This window comes from Hetaerina americana, unplaced genomic scaffold, assembly GCF_022747635.1.
Source record: "Hetaerina americana unplaced genomic scaffold, ioHetAmer1.1.p SCAF_130, whole genome shotgun sequence".
Classification (NCBI taxonomy): Eukaryota; Metazoa; Arthropoda; class Insecta; order Odonata; family Calopterygidae; genus Hetaerina; species Hetaerina americana.
The window spans coordinates 67387-88129 of NW_027286404.1; the positions used below are offsets into that span (position 1 = coordinate 67387).

General features: G+C 42.1%; 1 protein-coding gene across 1 annotated transcript in view; it reads right to left on the reverse strand.

Moving 5' to 3' along the window:
• Nucleotides 1-545: 545 nt before the first annotated feature.
• The window catches only part of LOC139686175 (pyrokinin-1 receptor-like), a 38021-nt gene continuing 17823 nt past the window's right edge, over nt 546-20743 (reverse strand). The window contains exons 2-3 of the mRNA XM_071583357.1: nt 4199-4419; nt 546-2283 (exon numbers count right to left, since the gene is read on the reverse strand). Coding sequence (XP_071439458.1) covers nt 1798-2283; nt 4199-4419 — 707 coding nt within the window. The 3' untranslated portion in view covers nt 546-1797. The remainder of the gene's footprint in view (nt 2284-4198; nt 4420-20743) is intronic.

Consider the following 20743-nt stretch of genomic DNA (forward strand, 5'->3'; position numbering starts at 1 on the left):
TACCATTGATTAGACCATTTATCTTGAGTAAAAGATTCCCTATTTCCGCAAACAACGAATCAGTTCGGTCTAAGACTAAGAGATTATTGACTGATTGGTTCTCTATTTGCGTACTAAGTGCATTAGGTTTTTACATTTCCTGGCATGAGTTGTTTTCTCAATTTTATCGATCAAATATTAACGTTGTGAAAAGGGAGAAATTAACGTTGCGTCCGTTTGCTGCAACATCAAAATGACACAGGGTACCAAATTTAACTGCCGTCAAACTGGCGATTTCTCAAGAGGATTAGTTGGGAACACACGGGACAACAATTATACATATTTTATCACTTTCCTGGCGCCTATCAATCCGACGCCATGTCCGAATTATTATACCATACGCATGATCCTCGTGTAATTTCAGAATCATTGTTTAAGCACAGAGTTTTTGGTAGGTTTTTTATATAGGAAATCCTATTTCTAAATATCTCAATAATATATATATATATATATATATATATATATATATATATATATATATATATATATATATATCAGTATTCAGTCCGTGGCCAAATGAAATTTTTAAAGGAAAATCTTGACATAAATTTAACGAAATACTTGCTGAGACTCAGGGAATATAATTTGAAAGACGGCGATTAAGAAATATACTTACCATCTTCTTAACTTGAGACGCACATTAAAGAATGGGATAAGAATGAGGATTTTGCGTAAGGGCGCCCGAAAAGAAATAAAACGGGACGAGCGTTTACAACGAAGTTTCCACAACATTTCCTCACTAGCTGAGGCAATGATTTCTGCCAAATTTGGGGCCCCCCAGTTTTCCCAAAATTGATGCGTCCCAAATTTGTGACTGAAAGCCTTTTAAGAGAATTAATCGAGCAATCTAACGCTTTAGTATCCGAATTTGACAAGGAATAAATACTGAGACAGTTTAAAACAAAGAAATTCTTTCTGTGAGCATTGCTATTTGAAAAGTCAGACCAGAAATATTTTTAGGATCCTCTAATAATCCCCACGAACAATTCCCTTCCATACAAAATTCACCAAGGAAAAATAATAAAAAAGAAAATATTAAAAAGAGCACAATAGAGCTTTAGCAACTAGCCGGTTTCAGTCGTGTAAATGGAAAAATTCGAACTCTTAAAATCTCATAGCTCCTTTTAAAATTTCTTTTGGCGGGCATATTCCCCCCGGGATACAAATTAAGACGGAATGTCAAGGAAACACTTCACGTATTTGACGAAAAATAATGAATTATTTGACTTTTAACAGTGAACACACATCTAACAACCGTTGAATATAAGTACAGGGCCGCGTGAAATATTACTATGTTCTCGTATTGAACTCCAACGAAATGGCCGGGGAAGTGAAGGCCGCGAGTGCCGAAATAAGGTCCTGGCAGGAATGGGAGCAAAGCTTGCCTCCTATTCGAGGGCCACCACACATTCGCGAGTCATCCTATAGGTCGGGACCTCGGCTAATTCATTTCCACGACTCAAAATCTCATCTTTTTTTCAGCTCTAAGACATCTCCTCTTCGCTGCATGCACGAGGTCGCTCCACAAACTGAGATCCATGGGACGCGACCACTTTCGGTGAATCGAAAGGTTGAGAGCCACCTAGCTTCCTATTCATCTAGCTCGCGTCCAAGTGTGCACGCGAGCAAAGCAAGGGCCGCAATTCTGTCGGTCAGCGTGCTTCTCCGGACGCGTTTCAGGCTGCGGACCGCCTCCAACGCCGCATGAGGCGCGGCATCGCACGAGGGAACCACGTGGAAGCGGGAGCTGCCGGGGAGCTACCCTGGGATCTTGGCCTCTTCCTGGCCGTTGTTGAATGAGGCCGGCTCCGCCTTCCCACCCGCAGCCGACAACTGGACGGCCGGCACCACCGAAGCCGCCACCGTGAGCACCACGACCATACCGTCTTCCTCCGCCTTCCGCTTGGATTGCCCGGCTTCGAACAGCGCCTGGTGCACGGTGAAGAGGCCCTCGACTGACGAGGGTTTGGCGGCCGGTGTCCCCGGTTCGAACGCCACCCCAGCCGGCCCCGGCTTCACGGCCAAGAAGCCCACACCCGCTGCTGCCTCCACGGGCATCGCGACGCCCCTCGACCCCGTCCTTCGGGTCGAAGATCCGCTCTTCGAGTCGGTCACGCACCGTGGGTTCCGGCTCGCGAAATCCGTCTCGCCGATGTTACATGGTCTTTGGATCCCTTGGGGCAAGTTGTTGTAGGGGCGACGGTTGTCCGTTCGACATCTTCTACAGCAGATCCAAACAGTCTCCTGGAAAATCAATTATCATTTAGACAGGCTTTAGCTTCCGATTTTCTGATTACCGCTGATCATTAATGATCAGTAATACTCAATTCCACAGCATTAGTATGCCAAAAATCTAGAAAATGCATTAAGGATAAACAAATGTCCTTAAATGTGTTGTAGGTTTTGCACGGAGCTGCAGTGACCACTTTTGCAATTTAATTGTACTTTGGACGGTATTTTATGAATTATTATTTTTTTATCAAAGTAAAGCTCTTTTCATATAAATTTTCCTCTGCGCCTGCGTTTGCAAAATATAGTTTACCCTCACTGGAGTACCGGAGTACAAAGGAGGGTACGTGGACTCCACGCACTAAACGTGTAAATTTCACATGCCGTCCTTCTACAGGACTGAGTACGAGATGAATTACAATCTTACACACTAAATCTGCCTGGGGTTGGTTATTTAGCAGAGGCAAATTAAAATCAACCAGACGCTCTCCTATGAAGCTCCATGATCCGTTTATAATCTCAAGGATTTATTCAAAGTTTTCCTTATCGCAATATTATTCATTGTTTGGTTTTTATTACATTACCTTTACGTTATTGAAAGGAGCACAAAAAGTCTTTCGAACTTGCATTTTCAGAGAAGCTTTTTAAGATATCTTTGCGAATTTTGATCAATTATTCCAATTGTAATCCGCATATAATAACCAAGAAAGTATTTTTTGAATGAATATGGTTTTGACAGACTTTCTCGGAACGACAGAAACAAAATGAATGCTTGGATTTTTCCTTATATTTTACAGAACATATTTTGCAGTTATTGGGAAATTAAATGCCTAATTCCTAGATGCCTATGATTAATGAAATATAATACCCTCTCAGTTTTTTCAACAACCCTACTTGGGGGCTTACAGGAAATGTCGTTGAAATGAGGGCACGCCAAATGAGGCAGTGAAGAAAAAAAACTTCTGCAGAGCAAAGTAAGAACTCGGAAATCATCTCGTGAGAGAAGTTGCTCAGCTATTAGATGGCAATTGCGGAGAATGGAAGGACTCAATTATTGGAAAGATATCTTTGAATGAAATTTTATGTTAAAATATGCGCATTTAACGCACGTCCTGCCATGTGAGGCGGTCGTTTTCTTTGCAATGGGCCATTTTTACTGAGCACCACACACACTACAAGTTTTAAACTTTCTGAAACTTATCTTAAAATTAAATTTAATTGTGAAAATACCTTTCACCTGTCGTGTTCCACCTTTTACCTGGCTAGTCGCGTACAAGCATTGCATAACCAAAACATATGCTTTTACATGTACTTCACAGGGAACAAGTTAAAAATGTAGTTTATGTATGCAACTTTTAAAAACAGTGATAGATAAATTGGTGAATTTTTTTGTTTCACTTAATTGTTTTACAATAAATTATTTTATAATATTGTGAGACCTTATGCTAATTTTTACACCAACTTTTTGGGAATTTTGGAGACATTTTTCCCCTCTTCTATTTTGGCATATACAGTCATTGCAAATATAATTTCTTGTTTAATTAACAATGGAATTTTTACTTTTGTTTCTTTTTCGCTTACTGGCGTAGAGATATTTACTTCGAATAGGTGGAACTTTTCCAAGGGGTCACTTATTTTCTGGAAAGCGTTCAAAGATGACCACAATCGTGCAGTACTAAATGTTTATATTACTGTTCACACTCTAAAATTGTTGCATTGTAATGCAAATTTAGCGGACGACTCCGTTAAAGGTTACTGTCATGGCATCTCCCGCAGCTTCTGGGACTTAGTCACCAAGTGCTACAGCTCCCTTAATTTTCTTCTTTGGCATTTTTCACTGTAACAGTCCCAACGCCTAAGTTCCGTCCAGGCTCAAGTTTCTTTTTTAATCGTTTTAAGATGATTCTTTAAGACTAATTTCAGTACATACCTTGAATGCCTCTCTGAATCTGTGGGACATGATGTTGTAGAGAATTGGGTTGATGGTGGTCGAAAGATAATATAATATTCCAGACACATACGTTATTATTCCATATAATTGCAGCATGTGAGGGTTCTTCGGCGTATTGTCACTATTTGAGCCGTAGATGGCCACTAGGCGCTGCGTGTGAAACGGTGCCCAGCAGAGAAAGAAAGCAATTACCACAGCCACTGAAATGGAAAGAGAAAAAACTTCTGGAATGAGTAAATATGCGCGAGAGGGAAGAAACAGTATTCTCGTGCAGGTAATGTGTTTCAAGAAGTACGATTGATTATTGACTATAATCGTCTTAAGTGTTGATTCAAGGACAATATTTTATTCGGGATGTTAAAAGGCTTATAACAGAAGGATTTATGGTTGATCTTTCTCGGCGAGAACTATAAGAAAATCATGCGGGAGCCATAAAGCCAAGGAGAAGTTTTTCAAATGCATGGGCGTGATCAAACGCTTTACTTTAAATTATTTTACGGCGTATTCTACTCATGCAAATCCATACTACATAAAGTAGCAGTACTTATTTCAAACTAAAGCTGACCGACCAATACGATTTCCATGTCTACAAGTAAGATAAACAAGATCAAAGTTGAAAAGAAAGGTACGATTCTGAAGTAGGATAAAAGATAAATCGTTTTTTGACCTATTTATGTAACTACAGTATTGTAAATATATGGCACTACATTTTACTGGGTCCGAGGTACCTGGTATGAACCTAATTCAGAGTCAGACTTCACCTTGTGGAAGTGTTTTGTGTCTATATTTCAAATGAAAGGGAAAACGTACTTTTCAACGAAATTTATTGGGTAATGGGAGTTTAACAGTGATACGGCATCATCAGGAATAAATTTGCCATGAGGTACGTGTGATTTACGTGTAAGAGAAGGTGATGGGAATAAGTTGGAGCTCAAAGGGTCACTGGTTCCTACGAAATAACCAATTCCGTGTATGTCATAACAGATTCCTACCTGATGATGTCCTATCACGTAGAAAAGAGTCGTACCCAAGAAATTCGGTGGAAAAGTTCGTTCTCTCTTTCGTTTGAAATATGGCATCTGGTAAAGACTCATGACAATGTCACAATAATTTGTGTCAGGAGGTTTGCTTATTCTGATGTCACCATGTAAATTGAATATAATGTAGTTCTTAGTGTGAATAAGAACGTCATACTGTGGTCGCAACCTCCTATTATCTCCAGTTGCCTCTGATATCTTGTTCCGGTGCTATGTTCATTTCATTGTTGCACTAGTATCCAATAATTGGATTCGGATCCAGCTGTCTCGAGGTCAACAAATATGGAGAGCGTCAGCACCAAGCTTCAGAAACTCTTTCGCTGAATAAAATTGTTTGCTTGAGTGGAAAGAGTTTCCTTTCAGTGAATTATTCTTTAGTAAAATGGTGTATAGGTAAACATTTTCCGGGCGTAATGAAGGCCCTCTTCTATTTATTTCAGCTTCGTTTATATTTTAATGTAAAGCATTTGAAATACCAAGTAATATGGATGAATATAGTGGAAAATAGATGTCTACTTAAGGGTTTCCATTACAAAATAAAAATGAGCAATTAGGTTTCCACTATCATGAAGTCGTATATTCCTTGAGTGGAACGCACAAATTTGACCACGATTAATTAATACCCGGTGCACAAAGCTTTCAAAGTGGGAACACTAAATATTCTGAAAATGTTGAGTTTCTTGTTTTATTCTCCTCGATGAAGACGCCGGTGGGTTGGACGGGGGCAGGGCAAACAGTAACCCCACTAATTATGCCTCGAAGACAATTAAAATATTTCCGCTGCTCCTATAAAATACGTTGACGCTCTGCATACGAGCCTGTCGGCCTTCATGATGAGTACAGGACGGTTTACCCAAACCCCACCTCCGTGGAGATCTGAACAATCTGATCCATAGTTCCAAATATTTAAATTATAACATTATCTGAGTCATAATTGTAAAAACCCCCAGCAATCGAGTCAACATCCGAGAGTCCCAAAATTGGAATTTTTCCTTCAAATTATTGTAGTCATCATCATCTTGAGTTGCTTTGCCTCGTGGCAGGCTCACCCATGGTTAACCTGCATGTCTTCTTGTCACGAGCTATTCTCTTCATTTGTTCGTTTATCTCTTCCTCCCATGTCCTCTCTGCCATTCCCTCTAACACAGTCTTCAACAGGCACTCCTTCCACACACAATGCCCTAACCAATTAGCCTTTCTTTCCTTGATTATCTTCACCAATCCTCTGCAATTCTTCGTAATACCTCCTCATTCTTTACTCTATCGTCTCATCTTATTCCTTCCATTCACCACCAAATCATTGCAAGGGGATACGCAATATGCTTAGGCATTCACAATTCATAGTGGAAGATGTTAAGTCGGCCCTACAGCAGGCTACCCTTCATATGCGATGCCTGTCCACTTGCCAAGAGCATTCCCTCACCACGAGTTTACCTGAATATTAATCGGGTTGTTAAGATTTTTCTTGTGACAAGCTAAGGTCGTATTGATTCTTTTACTCTTTTTATTCCATATTTACGAATCATATTTCATTTTTTGTAGCCAGGCTTTAATAGTCTTTTTTTGCTATTATCTTTTACTGAAAATTTCAGGCAGTGCTTCTGGTTATTATTCTTCTGGTTATTATTATTTCTGGCTGCTGAAGAGGGAATGCTGCTTTTTAATAATCATAGCAATGCACCCTGTCACATTCTTAAACACGTGTACTTAGCAAATTACCACTTTTGACGCTACCATGAGCACCATTTCGTGGCGTAAACTTGATAAATACGAAATTGGATAAATATAATTAAAAACCCGATTTAATGGAGACAATAGTGTTATATTTTTATCTGGGTTGACTTAGTCCAAAAACATTTCCGTCTGTTATCTGCACTTAGCACTTTGGCGGTACCGTAATAGATTAAGTAGCTACGTAGTTGGACGCAGCATGATGCCACGCCGAAGTGGTGAAGACATTGCATGGGCAATCGGCCATGCTTAGTACCTATTCAGTCATATAGTTCACATGGCGCCGCCGAGTAACGAAGAAGTTATAAGCAGGGGTATTTGCATGAAGAATGCATTTACGTGTATGCACGTGAAAATACGCCATGCAGAAGAATATTGGGTAGATGTACATATAAAATGAACGTACCTATGATCGTGAAGAAATGAAAAACGAAATAGCCGAGACCGTAAACTTGACTGGTGCCAGGTTTGTAAAGGGGGGGGGAAGGTAAAACAAAGCTACAAGTAAGGGGAAAAATAGGGAACGCACACTAAGTCAGTTGGGTGTGTTTGGGAACAGTAGCCCACGTATACCGTAATCACACACAAAAAAGCAAAATTAATAAATAATAAAACAAGCTTACAACCACTCGATCAATAGGGCGTTTTAAGGAACAACAGTTACTCCAGAGAATCGCATTCATACAGACACCCAGGGTTTGCAACGATATCTCCTATGCCAGGGACCCGTTGTACTTAAACAGGTAAAAAAACAATTGAAATAAAAATCAAAAAGGAAAGGCCCAAGTTCGCGTTCGGAATCACTCGGGTGTGTTAGACCGTTGTGAATCGCACTCGCTCACTCGTTCAGGGTTTACAAGGATTCCTCCTATGCCAGGGACCCATCGATCGCACAAAAACAAATGAAACGGATGGACGCAAGTTCTCGCTCATTCACTCAATCACTCGAGTGATTCGCAAAGGTCCCTGTTTCCGAACACACTCGAGTGATTGAGTAAATGAGCGAAAACGTGAGTGCATCCGTTTTATAATATCGTACTAACCTGTGTGATTAACGGGTCACTGGCATAGGAGGAATCCTTGCAAACCCTGCGTGTCTGTTTGAGTGCGATTCACGAGAGTAACTGTTATTCCTTAACACACCCTAATGATCGGGTGGTTGTAAGTTTGTTTTATAATTTATTAGTTCTCCTTTTTTGTGTGTGATTGAGGTATACTTGGGTCACTGTTCCCAAACACACCCTAGTGACCTAGTGTGTGTTCCCTATCTTTCCCCTTACTTGTAACTTAATTTTTACCTCCCCCCTTTACAAACCTAGTGCCAATCAAGTTTACGGTCTCGGCTGTTTCGTTTTTCATTTTTTATTGGGTAGATGGTGAGTGGAGAAGGGAGTAGCTTTCCTGGCAAGAAGGAAGCGGAGCGAATACTTTATAGAAGACACACTCAGGTTTTCAAAAGACTTCGAGGGAAATATTAGCTCTCTGCACTATATCCCATGATCACCATGGGACCGCAATGATCAATGAAGAGAAATACCATGGTTGTGCACTCCGTTGAAAGTTGTCTTCTTCCAGTAGAGTTGGCCGCATTTATTCATTCTTACAGTCTAATAAATGATCGCTGCCCCAAAACCCCCGTCCGCAACTCTTCCCCATGGTGTCTTCAAGTTGATGCTGCACTCACGGTGCGACAAATGGGCTTACGTGCAGCCGAACCGACGGCACTTGCGTTAGACAGACGGACGAGCACTTGACATTGAGAACATCGGGTGAATCGAGAAATGTGAACCGCATCGTGCATAGGAAAAATATCGTTCATACCGGCTAATTCAACCGTATAGTTAGGGAATACCGGTCATGTTGGATGATATGGTCATATACAGCCGGGATGGCATCTTTATGGCCATCACATTTCGTCTTAATTTTCTTCTTTCCGGTGCATTGAAGTATATCAAAAGTTTTACCCGTTTTGTGCACATACACGTAGTTGATATCACGTTCTCGTGAAGATCACGGTGGACGCGCGCGACGTGACAGATTGAGGTATATATCCCTCCCTCCCCGGCCGACGCGGCGGGCTCTGCGTGCGATCGAAATAACCCGTTTGCCTTCCTTTCGCGCACTCAGAGAGCTTCGGAGAGTTGGCATGGGGTGTGAATTCGGACCGTGTGTTGACATCGCCGCGATCCGAAGCAAAAGGGCCGCGCGTGCGTCCGCGGCGCCTCTTCTTGCGACGCAGCCGCCCGCCATGGGAGGGCATAGGGCCGCAGTGACGTCAACGCCGGAGATCGACTCTCCCTCGACGCCCAATGAAGACCTCGACAATGTTTCGGAAGACTGAAATACTTCTGCTTATGTTGATTAAATGTTGATTCACCAACACTCAAAAGTACTTGCTTACTTTACTGATTCGTAGGCACCAAAGTGATAATATACTTGTTCAAAAAGTGAATAGTTTACGTTGTCACTGCACACGTACAAACTCCATTCCCCCATTTAAGCTTCCCAGCTAGACTTAGTCACCTGGGCTTAGCGTAATATTTCTCTAAATTTGGTGTGAAATGTGTTTGAACGTGCTTTCTGTTGTAAAATTGCTATTCTCTCGTATAAGTTTATATTATTTTTAATGCGCACGATTTTATCTTCGTCTATTAGATACGTTTATTGAATGGCATTGGGATGTTGAAGACTGTGATGCAGGGGAGAATGTCAGGCGTACGAGGAAGGGGCAGGAATAGGATAGGTATGTTGGACGGAATGAAGGGAGGAAGGAAGTATGCGGAGATGAAGAGGGACTTGTTGATAGAGTAAGATGTCGGGTTTTGTTTGTTAGGAGAGACAAGGGAATTGCCACTGCACCATTGAGCAGCCAGTGTCCATCCAAAACTACCTTAACCAGTAGATTACCGGTAGTTATATTAAATATTGATTGCGTTTTATGAAACATTTTACCATCGTGGATCATACTAACTGCTGATCACTCTATGGAACTGCAATTTTCATGACAATCATTTGTCCTCTCTCCTCGAAACTGTACCAATTATTTACAGTTACCTGGACGTTTGGGGGACGTGTTACCCAGTATTTGGGGGACGTGTTAGTCCACTGGGGAGAGCGCTGGGCTACTGAACGGAGGTTCCGGGTACAATTCCTGGGGATACCTCTGAGCACCTTCAGCTTCACCAAATGGAGTGATTTTTCGGGTACCAGATCTTCTGGCGCTGATACTCGAACAAATTGTTGCATCGGAATATTTTATGTTTCCCGGGTTTGGTTTTAATACCTCTGCTCACAAAATAAAATATTATTATTACTATTTTAAAATTCAATTTTTTTGGAGATAAATGGGGTTGCCTTCCCGACAACCACATTTATCTCCAAATCCCACCGTTAGGCAAGCGAGGAAAGGGAAGGAACAGGATAGGGATGTTGGACGGGATGAAGGGAGGAAGAAAGTACTCAGAGATGAAGAGGGACCTGATATAGAGTAGGATGCTGGATTTTGTGTTTTGTTGGGAGTCACAAAATATTTTATTTAGTGGCTTTGTCCATCCAAAAACCTACCTTAACCGGTATTAATAGTTTTTAGGGGAGGCGACCGACAGCTAAGGTCATTTGCGCCATAGGGGATGGACAGGAAAGGATGAAGGGTGGAGAGAAACCAGGCGTCCGCATTAGCCTACTCTTTACGAAAGGCGCCAAGGGGTCCGCAGCTTAACGTCCCATCCGACGGACGCCGTACTCACTCAAAGTGCCCTCCACAAAGCACCTCAAGTAGGGATCGAGATACCTCTGAAAAATATTCAACACCGCCGGGATTTGAACCCGCGCCCTCAGGGTGGGACCTTAACCGGTAGATTACCTAATAATAAATGGGGTTGGAGGGACATAAAGGGATGATTTGAGTTTGCGAAAGAAGGTTTGTCAAAGAGAAGGGCTTAAGTGGCCAGTAAGCTAAGGAAGGACGCAAATAAAATATAAATAAACACCTTGCTATGAAGCTAAACCCTGCATGAATCAGAGACCTGGTCTCCCAGGTACTAGGAAGAAGGTAAATGGAAGGCTTTAGAAATGCTAATGTGGTGAAGAATGGAGGATATTAGTGGGGAAGATAGGAAGACTAGCGATGAAGGTGTACACCTGGTGGGCGAAGAGAGAAAGTTGCTATGGAAATGAGGGCAAATATAGACAAAGATGGTGGACGAGATATCGAAAGGTGGTGGAATATTGAAGAAGGGAGGATGCTGTATATGCGGGACAGACGAAAGATTAGAGTGGCCCTTTTAGAAAACGTGGAGGCCGAGGGAAGTTACAAATATATGAAGGAGGATATAATCTAGAGCATACAAGAGGAAGTTCTCGTAATGCGTAGAAGATTATAGCCGTTCGGGTCCGTCCGAAACTCACCTTTTACTAGGGTGATTGTTTCAAATGAATAAAATCAGGAAGGTTTCGAACCGGGAGTAGGGACGGATTGCAACGTAAATCTATGACCACATTTAAGGAGTCTCTCGGCCAGTCCGCGATAGTCGGCAACCGTGATGGTGGGTTGGCGAGCGAGAAGGTGTGAGGGGCGTGGTTGGGGGTGGGGGACGAGCGGAGGATTCCGGGATTGAAGGGAGGGGGAGAGGCAGAAGGAAAGTTAAGGTACGAGAGGGAGGTAAACGAAACGTAGAAACGATTTTCCCCTTTCCTATTATATACTATTGGAACAGACCTCTTGGTAGCTCTAGACCATTAAGTATTCTGTTAGTGCAGTTCGTCGAAAAATAACAAGTCATGATAGTTTATCATTTGTTAAAATGTAATTATTTAGCAGGAAAATATTTCTGAGCCTGGTAGCATTGCACGTCTTAATTTTAGTACACATCTATGATTTACAGCTCGCATATAAGGAGAAAAAGGCATCATCTTGTTATTGGATTGCTTTGTCTGAGAGACATTGATAGGATGAAGGTCACAAGAGCGGCTTAGGCTTTTAGAAAACCAAAAATCACACGGGTTTAACCCTTACATGGTCAAAATAACGCCGCATTGAAATTGTTAGGTGAAGCTACAGTTGGAAGGTAAATGGACCAGAGAGTTGATTGCTACGAGAAATCATATTTCCCTCGGGTACAACAGAAGACCACAGCATTTGTAAACAAACTGCGACAAAACAATCGACAATTACTCTAATGACTGGAGGACTAACACCCCCCTCCCCACGCCCTCTTACAGCGGTTTGTAAGATGAAGTGTACATCTAGAACTATTTTCCTTTCATTTCGCCCGTAATTCCTAAAGGCCATTTATTTCCCATCCGTCCATCTTAGTAAAAGTATCTCATGGACATCTAAGCGTCTTATCCTTTATTTCCTATATATTTTGCGATTGGCTCTCTTTCCATTTACCCGAAATTTTAAAAAGAATAAGTATTTTTTATGGAACCCGATTTTGGGTTAATGAAGCAAATTGTTTCATTGTTTTCATACTTATATGGATTACCATTATTGTCAGTAATCTACCGGATGTGGTAAGGGTTTTGGATGGACACAAGCTGACGAATAGGGAGAGCGATGGATCCCTTGACTCTCTTAATAAAAACAACCTAGCATCCTACTCTACAAAATGCCCATCTTCTATTCCGCATACTTACTTCCTCACTTCATTCCATCCAGCATCCCTATCCTTGTATTCCTGCCCCTTCCTCGTTTGTCTAATGTCCTCCCCTCTATCACAATCTTCAACATTCCACTGCCAATCTATACGCCCTTCATTCATTTTTCCTGCTGCCTTATGATTTCTCCCAACAATCCCCTCTCCTCGCCCACCGCACATAGCGGACAAGTGCAGGTGAAAATGGACAACCCTAAATCACTCCTCTTCCTAGCACTGCCCATTCGGACTATCCCCCACTCACACCTGAGCAATCTGGGATGTGTACAGGTAGCGGATTAGGCTCCTATCCCTCCAATATATTCCTGTTTTCTGCAATATACAGGGTTCGTCCGGAAAATAAGTGTACTGTGCTCAGGAAAAAAAATGTATTACACTTTTACATATCTTAAGCTAATATTCCTCAAAATAGGACCCTTTTGAGTCGATACACTTGTTCCAGCGGCGTTCCCATTCCTGGAACGCTCCCGCGAAGGCATCATCGGGAACCTCTCGAAGACACGTCGTCACGGCCTCTTTGACGGCGTCCAAAGTCCCGTATCGCGTTCCTTTCAAGCTCCTCTTTATCTTCGGGAACAGAAAGAAGTCCGGTGGTGCCCAGTCCGGGCTGTAGGGCGGGTGCGGCAGCGTTGCCACGCCGTGCTTGGCCAAGAAGTCCGACACGACAAGCGCGGTGTGAGACGGCGCATTGTCGTGATGCAGCCGCCAGATGTTTTTGATCGCTGGCCGGACGCGGGCGACTCGTTTTCGAAGCCTGTCGAGCACTTGGACGTAAAATGCAGCATTTACAGTTTGTCGTTCAGGTACAAATTCGTAGTGGACGACTCCCCTTTTGTCAAAAAAGACAATGAGCATCGCCTTGATCCGAGATTTGCTCATGCGAGCTTTCTTTTGACGGGGTGATGATGGGGTGTGCCACTCCGCACTTTGTCTCTTCGACTCCGGGTCGTACTCAAAGATCCACGTCTCGTCACCCGAAACAACGTTCTCTAAAAAATGTGGATCATTTTTGCAGTGATCCGCAAGTTGTGTCGCGATTTCCAAACGATTGAGTCTTTGATCATCACTGAGCACTTTCGGCATCAACTTTGCACAAATTTTTCGCATCTGTAATTGGTGCCTAATAATCTCGTGCACTATTGTTTTTGGCACATTACACTGCTCTGCTATCATCTGAACACTAAGACGACGATCAGAGTTCAGTACATCGCGAACTTTTCGCACATTTTCGTCGGTGAGTGTCGTTGATGGGCGTCCAGGCCGTGGTTCGTCGTCGACCTCTTCTCTGCCCTCCACGAACATCTTGTGCCACCGAAAGATCATGTTTATGGACATGGCTGACTCCCCGTAAGCCTGGTTAATCATACCGACAGTTTTGGTAGACGATTTCCCAAGCTTTACCGCAAATTTGATGGAATAACGCTGCTCCAAAAACTTCGGCATCGCGTTCCGTGACGTGGGTCGAGCGTGGAGGTTCGCGTTAACAGAGCTCCTCACTACACCACAGCTCAGAGCCGACTGCCTTTTTCAGCGTCGCTTGCCAACATACCCCCCTCCAATCGCAGCCCGTCAGAGCGGTGCTGGGCGCGCCTGGAGCGGCGGGAAAAAATCAGTACACTTATTTTCCGGACGAACCCTGTATTTGATAGTTTTCCCAATTTTCTCTATCAAACGCCCTCTTGAAATATAAGAAACAGGCATGTACATCCTGTTGGTATCCCATGCTTCTCTCCATTTGTGACCTCATTTCTGCAGTGACATCAGGCGTGCGTGCCTTTCCCCTTCCTGAACCCTAACTGATCATATCCAAAGTAATCATTTTCTCTGCTCACCATCCCCTTGTCGATGATCCTGAGAACCACTTCAGATGCCTGGGAAATCAACCTTAATCTTCTATGATTCCCACATGATGTAGCATTTGACTTTTTTGGAATAGGCACTTACACTCTTCCGACGAAGTCCTCCTGCCAAATTCCTCTCGTATTAGTATTACAAATCATTCCGCAAAACTCTTCTTCCCCCTTTTTTGTAAGTCTTTATGTAGTTCCACGGGAATGATGTCTCCTTCCACGGCCTTATTTGATATCAATTCCCTTGATTCCCTATCTATCTCACCGTCGATTAAATTTCTCATCTTCGGAGAAATTTGGACCTAACCTAAGTTATCCTCATCTACTTTAAGTTCACTTAATCTGACCTTGCGGGCCCAATGTCTTTGCCATAGATTTCTTCTCTACATTCCTTCTTTCTCTCTTATTCATTTCTCTTCCCTCTTAGTTATTTAATTCTTATTACTTCATCCTTCCTAACTCTGTATTTACATGTGGATGTGTCCATGTAATTCATTTCAGAATTTGGAGTTATATATATATATATATATATATATATATATATATATATATATATATATATATATATAGGTAATCTACCGGTTAAGGTAGGTTTTTGGATGGACGCAACTACCAAACAAACATTTTATTACTCCTAACAAAACACAAAATCCATCATCCTACTCTATATCAGGTCCCTCTTCATCTCTGAGTACTTTCTTCCTCCTTTCATCCCGTCCAACATCCCTATCCTGTTCCTTCCCTTTCCTCTTTTGCCCAACATTCTCCCCTCTATTACAGTCTTCCACATCCCACTGCCGGTCAAAACCCCCTTCATCCACTTTTCCTGCCTCCATAGGATTTCTCCCAACAATCCCCTCTCTTCGCCCACAATACCAAGTACTTCCTCATTTGTTTTCTTCTCTGTCCATTTCACCTTCTCCATTCTTCTCCACACCCACATTTCAAAAGCCTCCAATCTACGTCTATCCTCCTGCTTCAATGACCACCTTTCCGCGTCGTACATAACTACGCTCCATATCAAAGTTTTTACGAGTCTTTTCTTAACATCCTTACTCAAAGTCCCCGTCATCAACTCCCTCCTCCTTGTGAAAGCCTCTTTGCCTAGCGCAATTCTTCCCCTTACGTCCCTACTACTTTGACCGTGTTGGTCCAAAACACTACCGAGATACGTAAACTGTTTTACCTGCTCTAGTTTTTGCCCTCCTATTTTAATGTTAAGCTTGGCCTTTGTCTTTCTAGAAAATCGCATAACCTTTGTTTTATTAATATTGATTCTCATCCCATACCTGTCGCACTGAATTTCCAATTCACTCAGCAATGCTTGCAGCCCCTTGGCTGACTGACAAACTAAAGCTTGGTCATCAGCAAACCTAACTGATTTTACGAATCCCCCGCCCACTTTCATTCCTACCTCGAGTTCTTCCCATGCCTCTTTGATCATTTCCTCTGCATACAGGTTGAACAGCAACGGTGATAATGGGCAACCCTTCCTAACACTGCCCATCCTGACTCCCCGTTTCCCACCCGCACCTGAGCAGTCTGAGACATGTACAGGTTGCGGATTAGCCTCCTTTCCCTCCAATCTATTCCTATTTTCTGCAATATACTCATTAGTTTTTCCCAATTCACTCTATCAAACGCTTTTTCGAAATCTACGAAACAGGCAAATACCTCCTGGTTGTGTTCTATATTCCTCTCGATTAATAATCTCATTACTGCAATGGCATCACGCGTACCTCTCCCCTTCCTAAAACCAAACTGATCATCCCCTAAGTAATCATTTGCCCTACTCTCTATCCTTTTGTTTATGATCCTGAGAACCGCTTTAGCTGCGTGGGATATCAAACTTGTTTTTCTGTAGTGCTTACATGATGTAGCCTTTACCTTTTTCGGAATAGGAACTAACACTGATCTCACAAAGCCTTCTGGCCAGATTCCTTCCTCATAGACACTACAAATCAGTCCATATAGTCTCTTCCCACCACATTTTCCTAAGCCTTTCAATAGTTCCACAGGTGTGTTGTCTACCCCCACGGCCTTATTTGATTTCATCACCCTCGATGCCCTTTCTATTTTATTGTCGAGTATGCCTGGACGTAAGCTGTCTTCCTCTACGTCATATTCTTTTTCAATGTCTAACTTTTTTGGTCTAAGTTCTTTATTATACAGTTCTTCTATATACTCCTTCCATCTCTCTTGGATCTTTCCTGCGTCAACTATTACCTTACCCGCCTTATCTCTAACTGTTAGCATAGATCTTCCTTTCTTACTTCCCGATAACGATTTAACTTTGCTGTACAGCGCATCGTTTTCACCCTTCCTCTGCAGACTTTCCATATCCTCGCACTGCGTCTTCCACCATGCTTCTTTTGCTTTATTTGTTGCCCGCCCTAATTTATTGTTCATATATATATATTATAAAGGTTAAATTTATGGTAAATACAAGGCTGGCAATGTAGAGAGTAGAACATACGTAGATGGGTTGGCTTCTCTCCCCTACCGTATTTATCACTTTTTGGAAAGATGGAAGGCATTCAAAGGAGGCAGGAAAAATGGATAGAGAGCATTGTAATTGGTTTTGGGATGTGGAAGACTGCAGGGACAAACAGTAAAGAGGGAAGAACATTGGGAAAGCGAGGAAGTGGGAGGAATAGGTTGCACGGGATGAAGGGAGAAAGGAGGTATGCGGTATTGAAGAGGCGTTTACCATGGATTCGGATGTCAGGTTGAGTTTTTGTTATGAGAGGCAAGGGAATTTATCATTGTTACATTGCATACGCCGTGTCCATCCAAAACCTACCATATCCAGTCGATAGTCAAAAAAGAAAATAATCTTGAAATTATGATCCAATTTCAGCTTATCGCATGTATTTCTGATGGCTAGGGTAGCTTATTCCCGAGAAAACCAAATGTTATTGTTCTGACCGACGACTTTTAGGACTTCACCCGTCAACCTCCTCTCCAATAAGTGGAAAATGTCCAACGATATCATTCGATAGTCATTTCAACTGAAATGCGGCTCGGAAATGTGCCGGAAGATTTAAACTAATGGATAGCATACCAAATGGCTCCCCATTACCGAAACTCAACAGGCTCAGCTGACCGATCGGCGCGCAGCAGAACCGATTATTTCGATTCGACTGCGCATAACCCCTGAATTATTCCCCGGGCAGGGGCGAAGCCGGTTCGTCAACCGTTTATCAAAATCACAATGGAAACAGCTTCACGAAAATAGCTTTTAAAAATGTCTTTCTGCAAATGAAATACCCTCATTTTTTTAACCTGCCGAGTGCAACTCGAAATCAAATTTACGGCGAGGCGCGGACTATCTTCACGCGAAGACCTAGATTTGAATCCTTCTGATCTAAATCTATTATTCTTAAACCAAGGCTAGGTACCGGGCACCACACGCAGAGTCTTTATCATATTATTGCCATTTTTCCGAGTGGACATTTATGATCGGAGCTAACGTAAGAATTGCATGAGAGTAAATTTGGCGCTCTAGCGAGAAACGCTCCGTTTTCTCTCTGGTGTGCCCGCGGTTCTTTCCCCCTAACAATTCAAAATAATGTTCACGGATGTTCTGTCATACGAGTCCATGCGTTTATCTCTTTCGGAGGTGCCGTTGTGTGTGTCCAAATCCGCATTCTACCCGGACTCGCAGCTTCCCGAGGACATCGTCTCGTCGGAGTGGTCCATGCAATGAACTTGCGGGGCCGGGAGTCGCTCCTTCTCTCAGCCTCCGGTCTGGGGCATCTCTCTCCCTGCCTCCGGAGAATACGTAGAAACGAAACCCCAACGGAGATTCAATCGCGTCTAAATTACTAATGTTTTCGACTAACAATTCATGATGATGACAGCCCATGACTAGGGCAGCGAAACATCCGATGGGAAAATTGTCCATTTTGGTCTGAATGGAGGCCGCCATCGGGGGAGGAAAATTCCAATCGTGATCCACGTTTTTCATTCATTCATTCAGAAAGGGTCACTTTCTTTGGCGCGTTTCACCCTGCTCCCGCTCCGTTTGGATATTGACATAACCTTTACACGTTTTATCAAACGATCGCTGCGGTAGAATAGACGCCGAACCAGAAATACAGAACGTACCAAAAAGGGAATTTTTAAAGTAATTACTTCCGGAGAATTTTTTCTTCCGGCTGGTGAAAATTACGACAGGTTCCCCTCATTATTAAAAGAAAAATGAATGACTAATTTGGGTCGAAGGGAATTATTTCTGCATCTAATTTACATCTACTGGGGATTTCCCAACCCAGAGAAGGCTTAGACAAGGCGTATGTATTAACAAACATCTCCCAAATACATACGGCGGTGTGATGTTTCCCTTGATGTAATTCCATCGTCTTGTTAGAGGAAGAAACATTTGCCTTTCCAAAAAATATATTTTATTCGCTACTGGTTTCGATCCTCTGAAATATTTTTACACTTGACCTTCCGAACCCAAAATGATACGCTGCCTTCTGCCAGAAAATAATCAGCTGCATCGAAATCGGTAGCGAATAGAATATATTTTGTGGAAAGTCAATGTACTTTTCTTTTCGTATTATTTCCCAAAGTTCCTTGCATTCTCACTTATGGTACATGAAACCTTTATTCAAATGACCTGTCTCATGGTAAAAAGGAACTTTGCTCAAATACCAGCATCGATGAGGGCATTTAAACGAAGTCACGGGCGCTATTAGTCTAGCGTCAGACAATTAACCCGCGATGCAGTCGCCAGTGGTGTCCGAACGTTTATTCCCGGGTTGATAGCTCTGCAATCGTCATCTGTGGTAAGATGGAACTATGCGGGTTGAAAAGACTAATGCCAGCAAATTTATTTCCAATATATCTCTTTGACTTTAGGGAAAATGAGATTTCGCAGAATAATACTGAAAATTTTCATCTTTTCTCGATAAGTCTCCATCCATCGTTTTGGAATTAACCGTGTTCCAACATTAAGAGTAATTAAGGCCCTTTCCATTCTTATTTCCTTGAAAGAGACGAATTTCCTTTCAACGAAACAACAATGATGTAATTGGAGCAAGGCCCAAGTTTCCGATTTCATTCGGAATATTTTGCAGTTATGTCCCAAACTTGGTCAATAAGAGAGAAGGTATACACATTTTTCCAAGCAAAAGCAATGCAAAAACGATTATATATATATATATATATATATATATATATATATATATATATATATCTATATATATATATATATATATATATATATATGCAAAAATGATTATATATATATATATATATATATATGTATATATATATATTTGAAAATTATAATTCTATGTTATCTCCATGAGAAAGAAGGGAGGAGGGGATTAGAATCTTAGCCAGAATATTGTTAATGCGACAAATTTACTGGGATTATCTCAATATTCGAAAACTTTGCTAGTTGAAATATTTTTTTCGAGTTTCACATTAATAAATGGGACTAATTAATGCTAAAAATAGTGATAATTTGTTTTATTAGTTTAATTTTTAGTATCTTGAAATAATTAGTTATTATTCACACCAATGTTAATTTACTTAATAAGAAGCACAATGACGCTAATTAATCCAAGCTTGGTTTCATAGTTGAGGCAGAGTTCCCAGCGGTTCCCGAAAGAAGTTTTGACTCCCAGAAAGACACAATCGGCAGGCATCCAAACTATCCAAAAGCATCATCCGGATTGCAACCCCGTACCCTTCGATCAGAATGCCAACCAAACCTACTACGCCGCCCTGTTGCGTAACAAGGCCTTCAATGCGAGGATTGATGTGCGGCGACGGCGGCGGCCCTCCAAATATCCCGTTCTCTCCTGCTCCTCTCTTCCAAGTGTCACATCCGTAGAAAAGCAGACTCCATTCATTACTCCTGCCGAATCGCTTCCTCATGTCTATGCCAGCACTGTGTTTCATTAGTATTTGCTTCTTCTAAAGCAAACTTTTTTCATAATTTCCATTCTGCTCACAATATGCTCTTGCTTTTTCCATCCCTAATCGGCTGCCTAAATAGCTAAGCTCATCCACCTGTTCCAGCGCTGCTTCCACTATTATTTCTTGGAAATTCCCATCCCTACTTCGACTGCAGTCCACAACTTTAATTTTCATCTGGTTTATCTTGAGCTTGTCCTTTTTCTTCCTCCGATATTTAGTTACTAGTTCATTGCATGTCGGTTTTTTTCTTTAGTTGTGCCTCATGCATTGTGCGTGACTTTGTCTATTCGTGTGCTGTGCTTGCCTGGTGTGGAT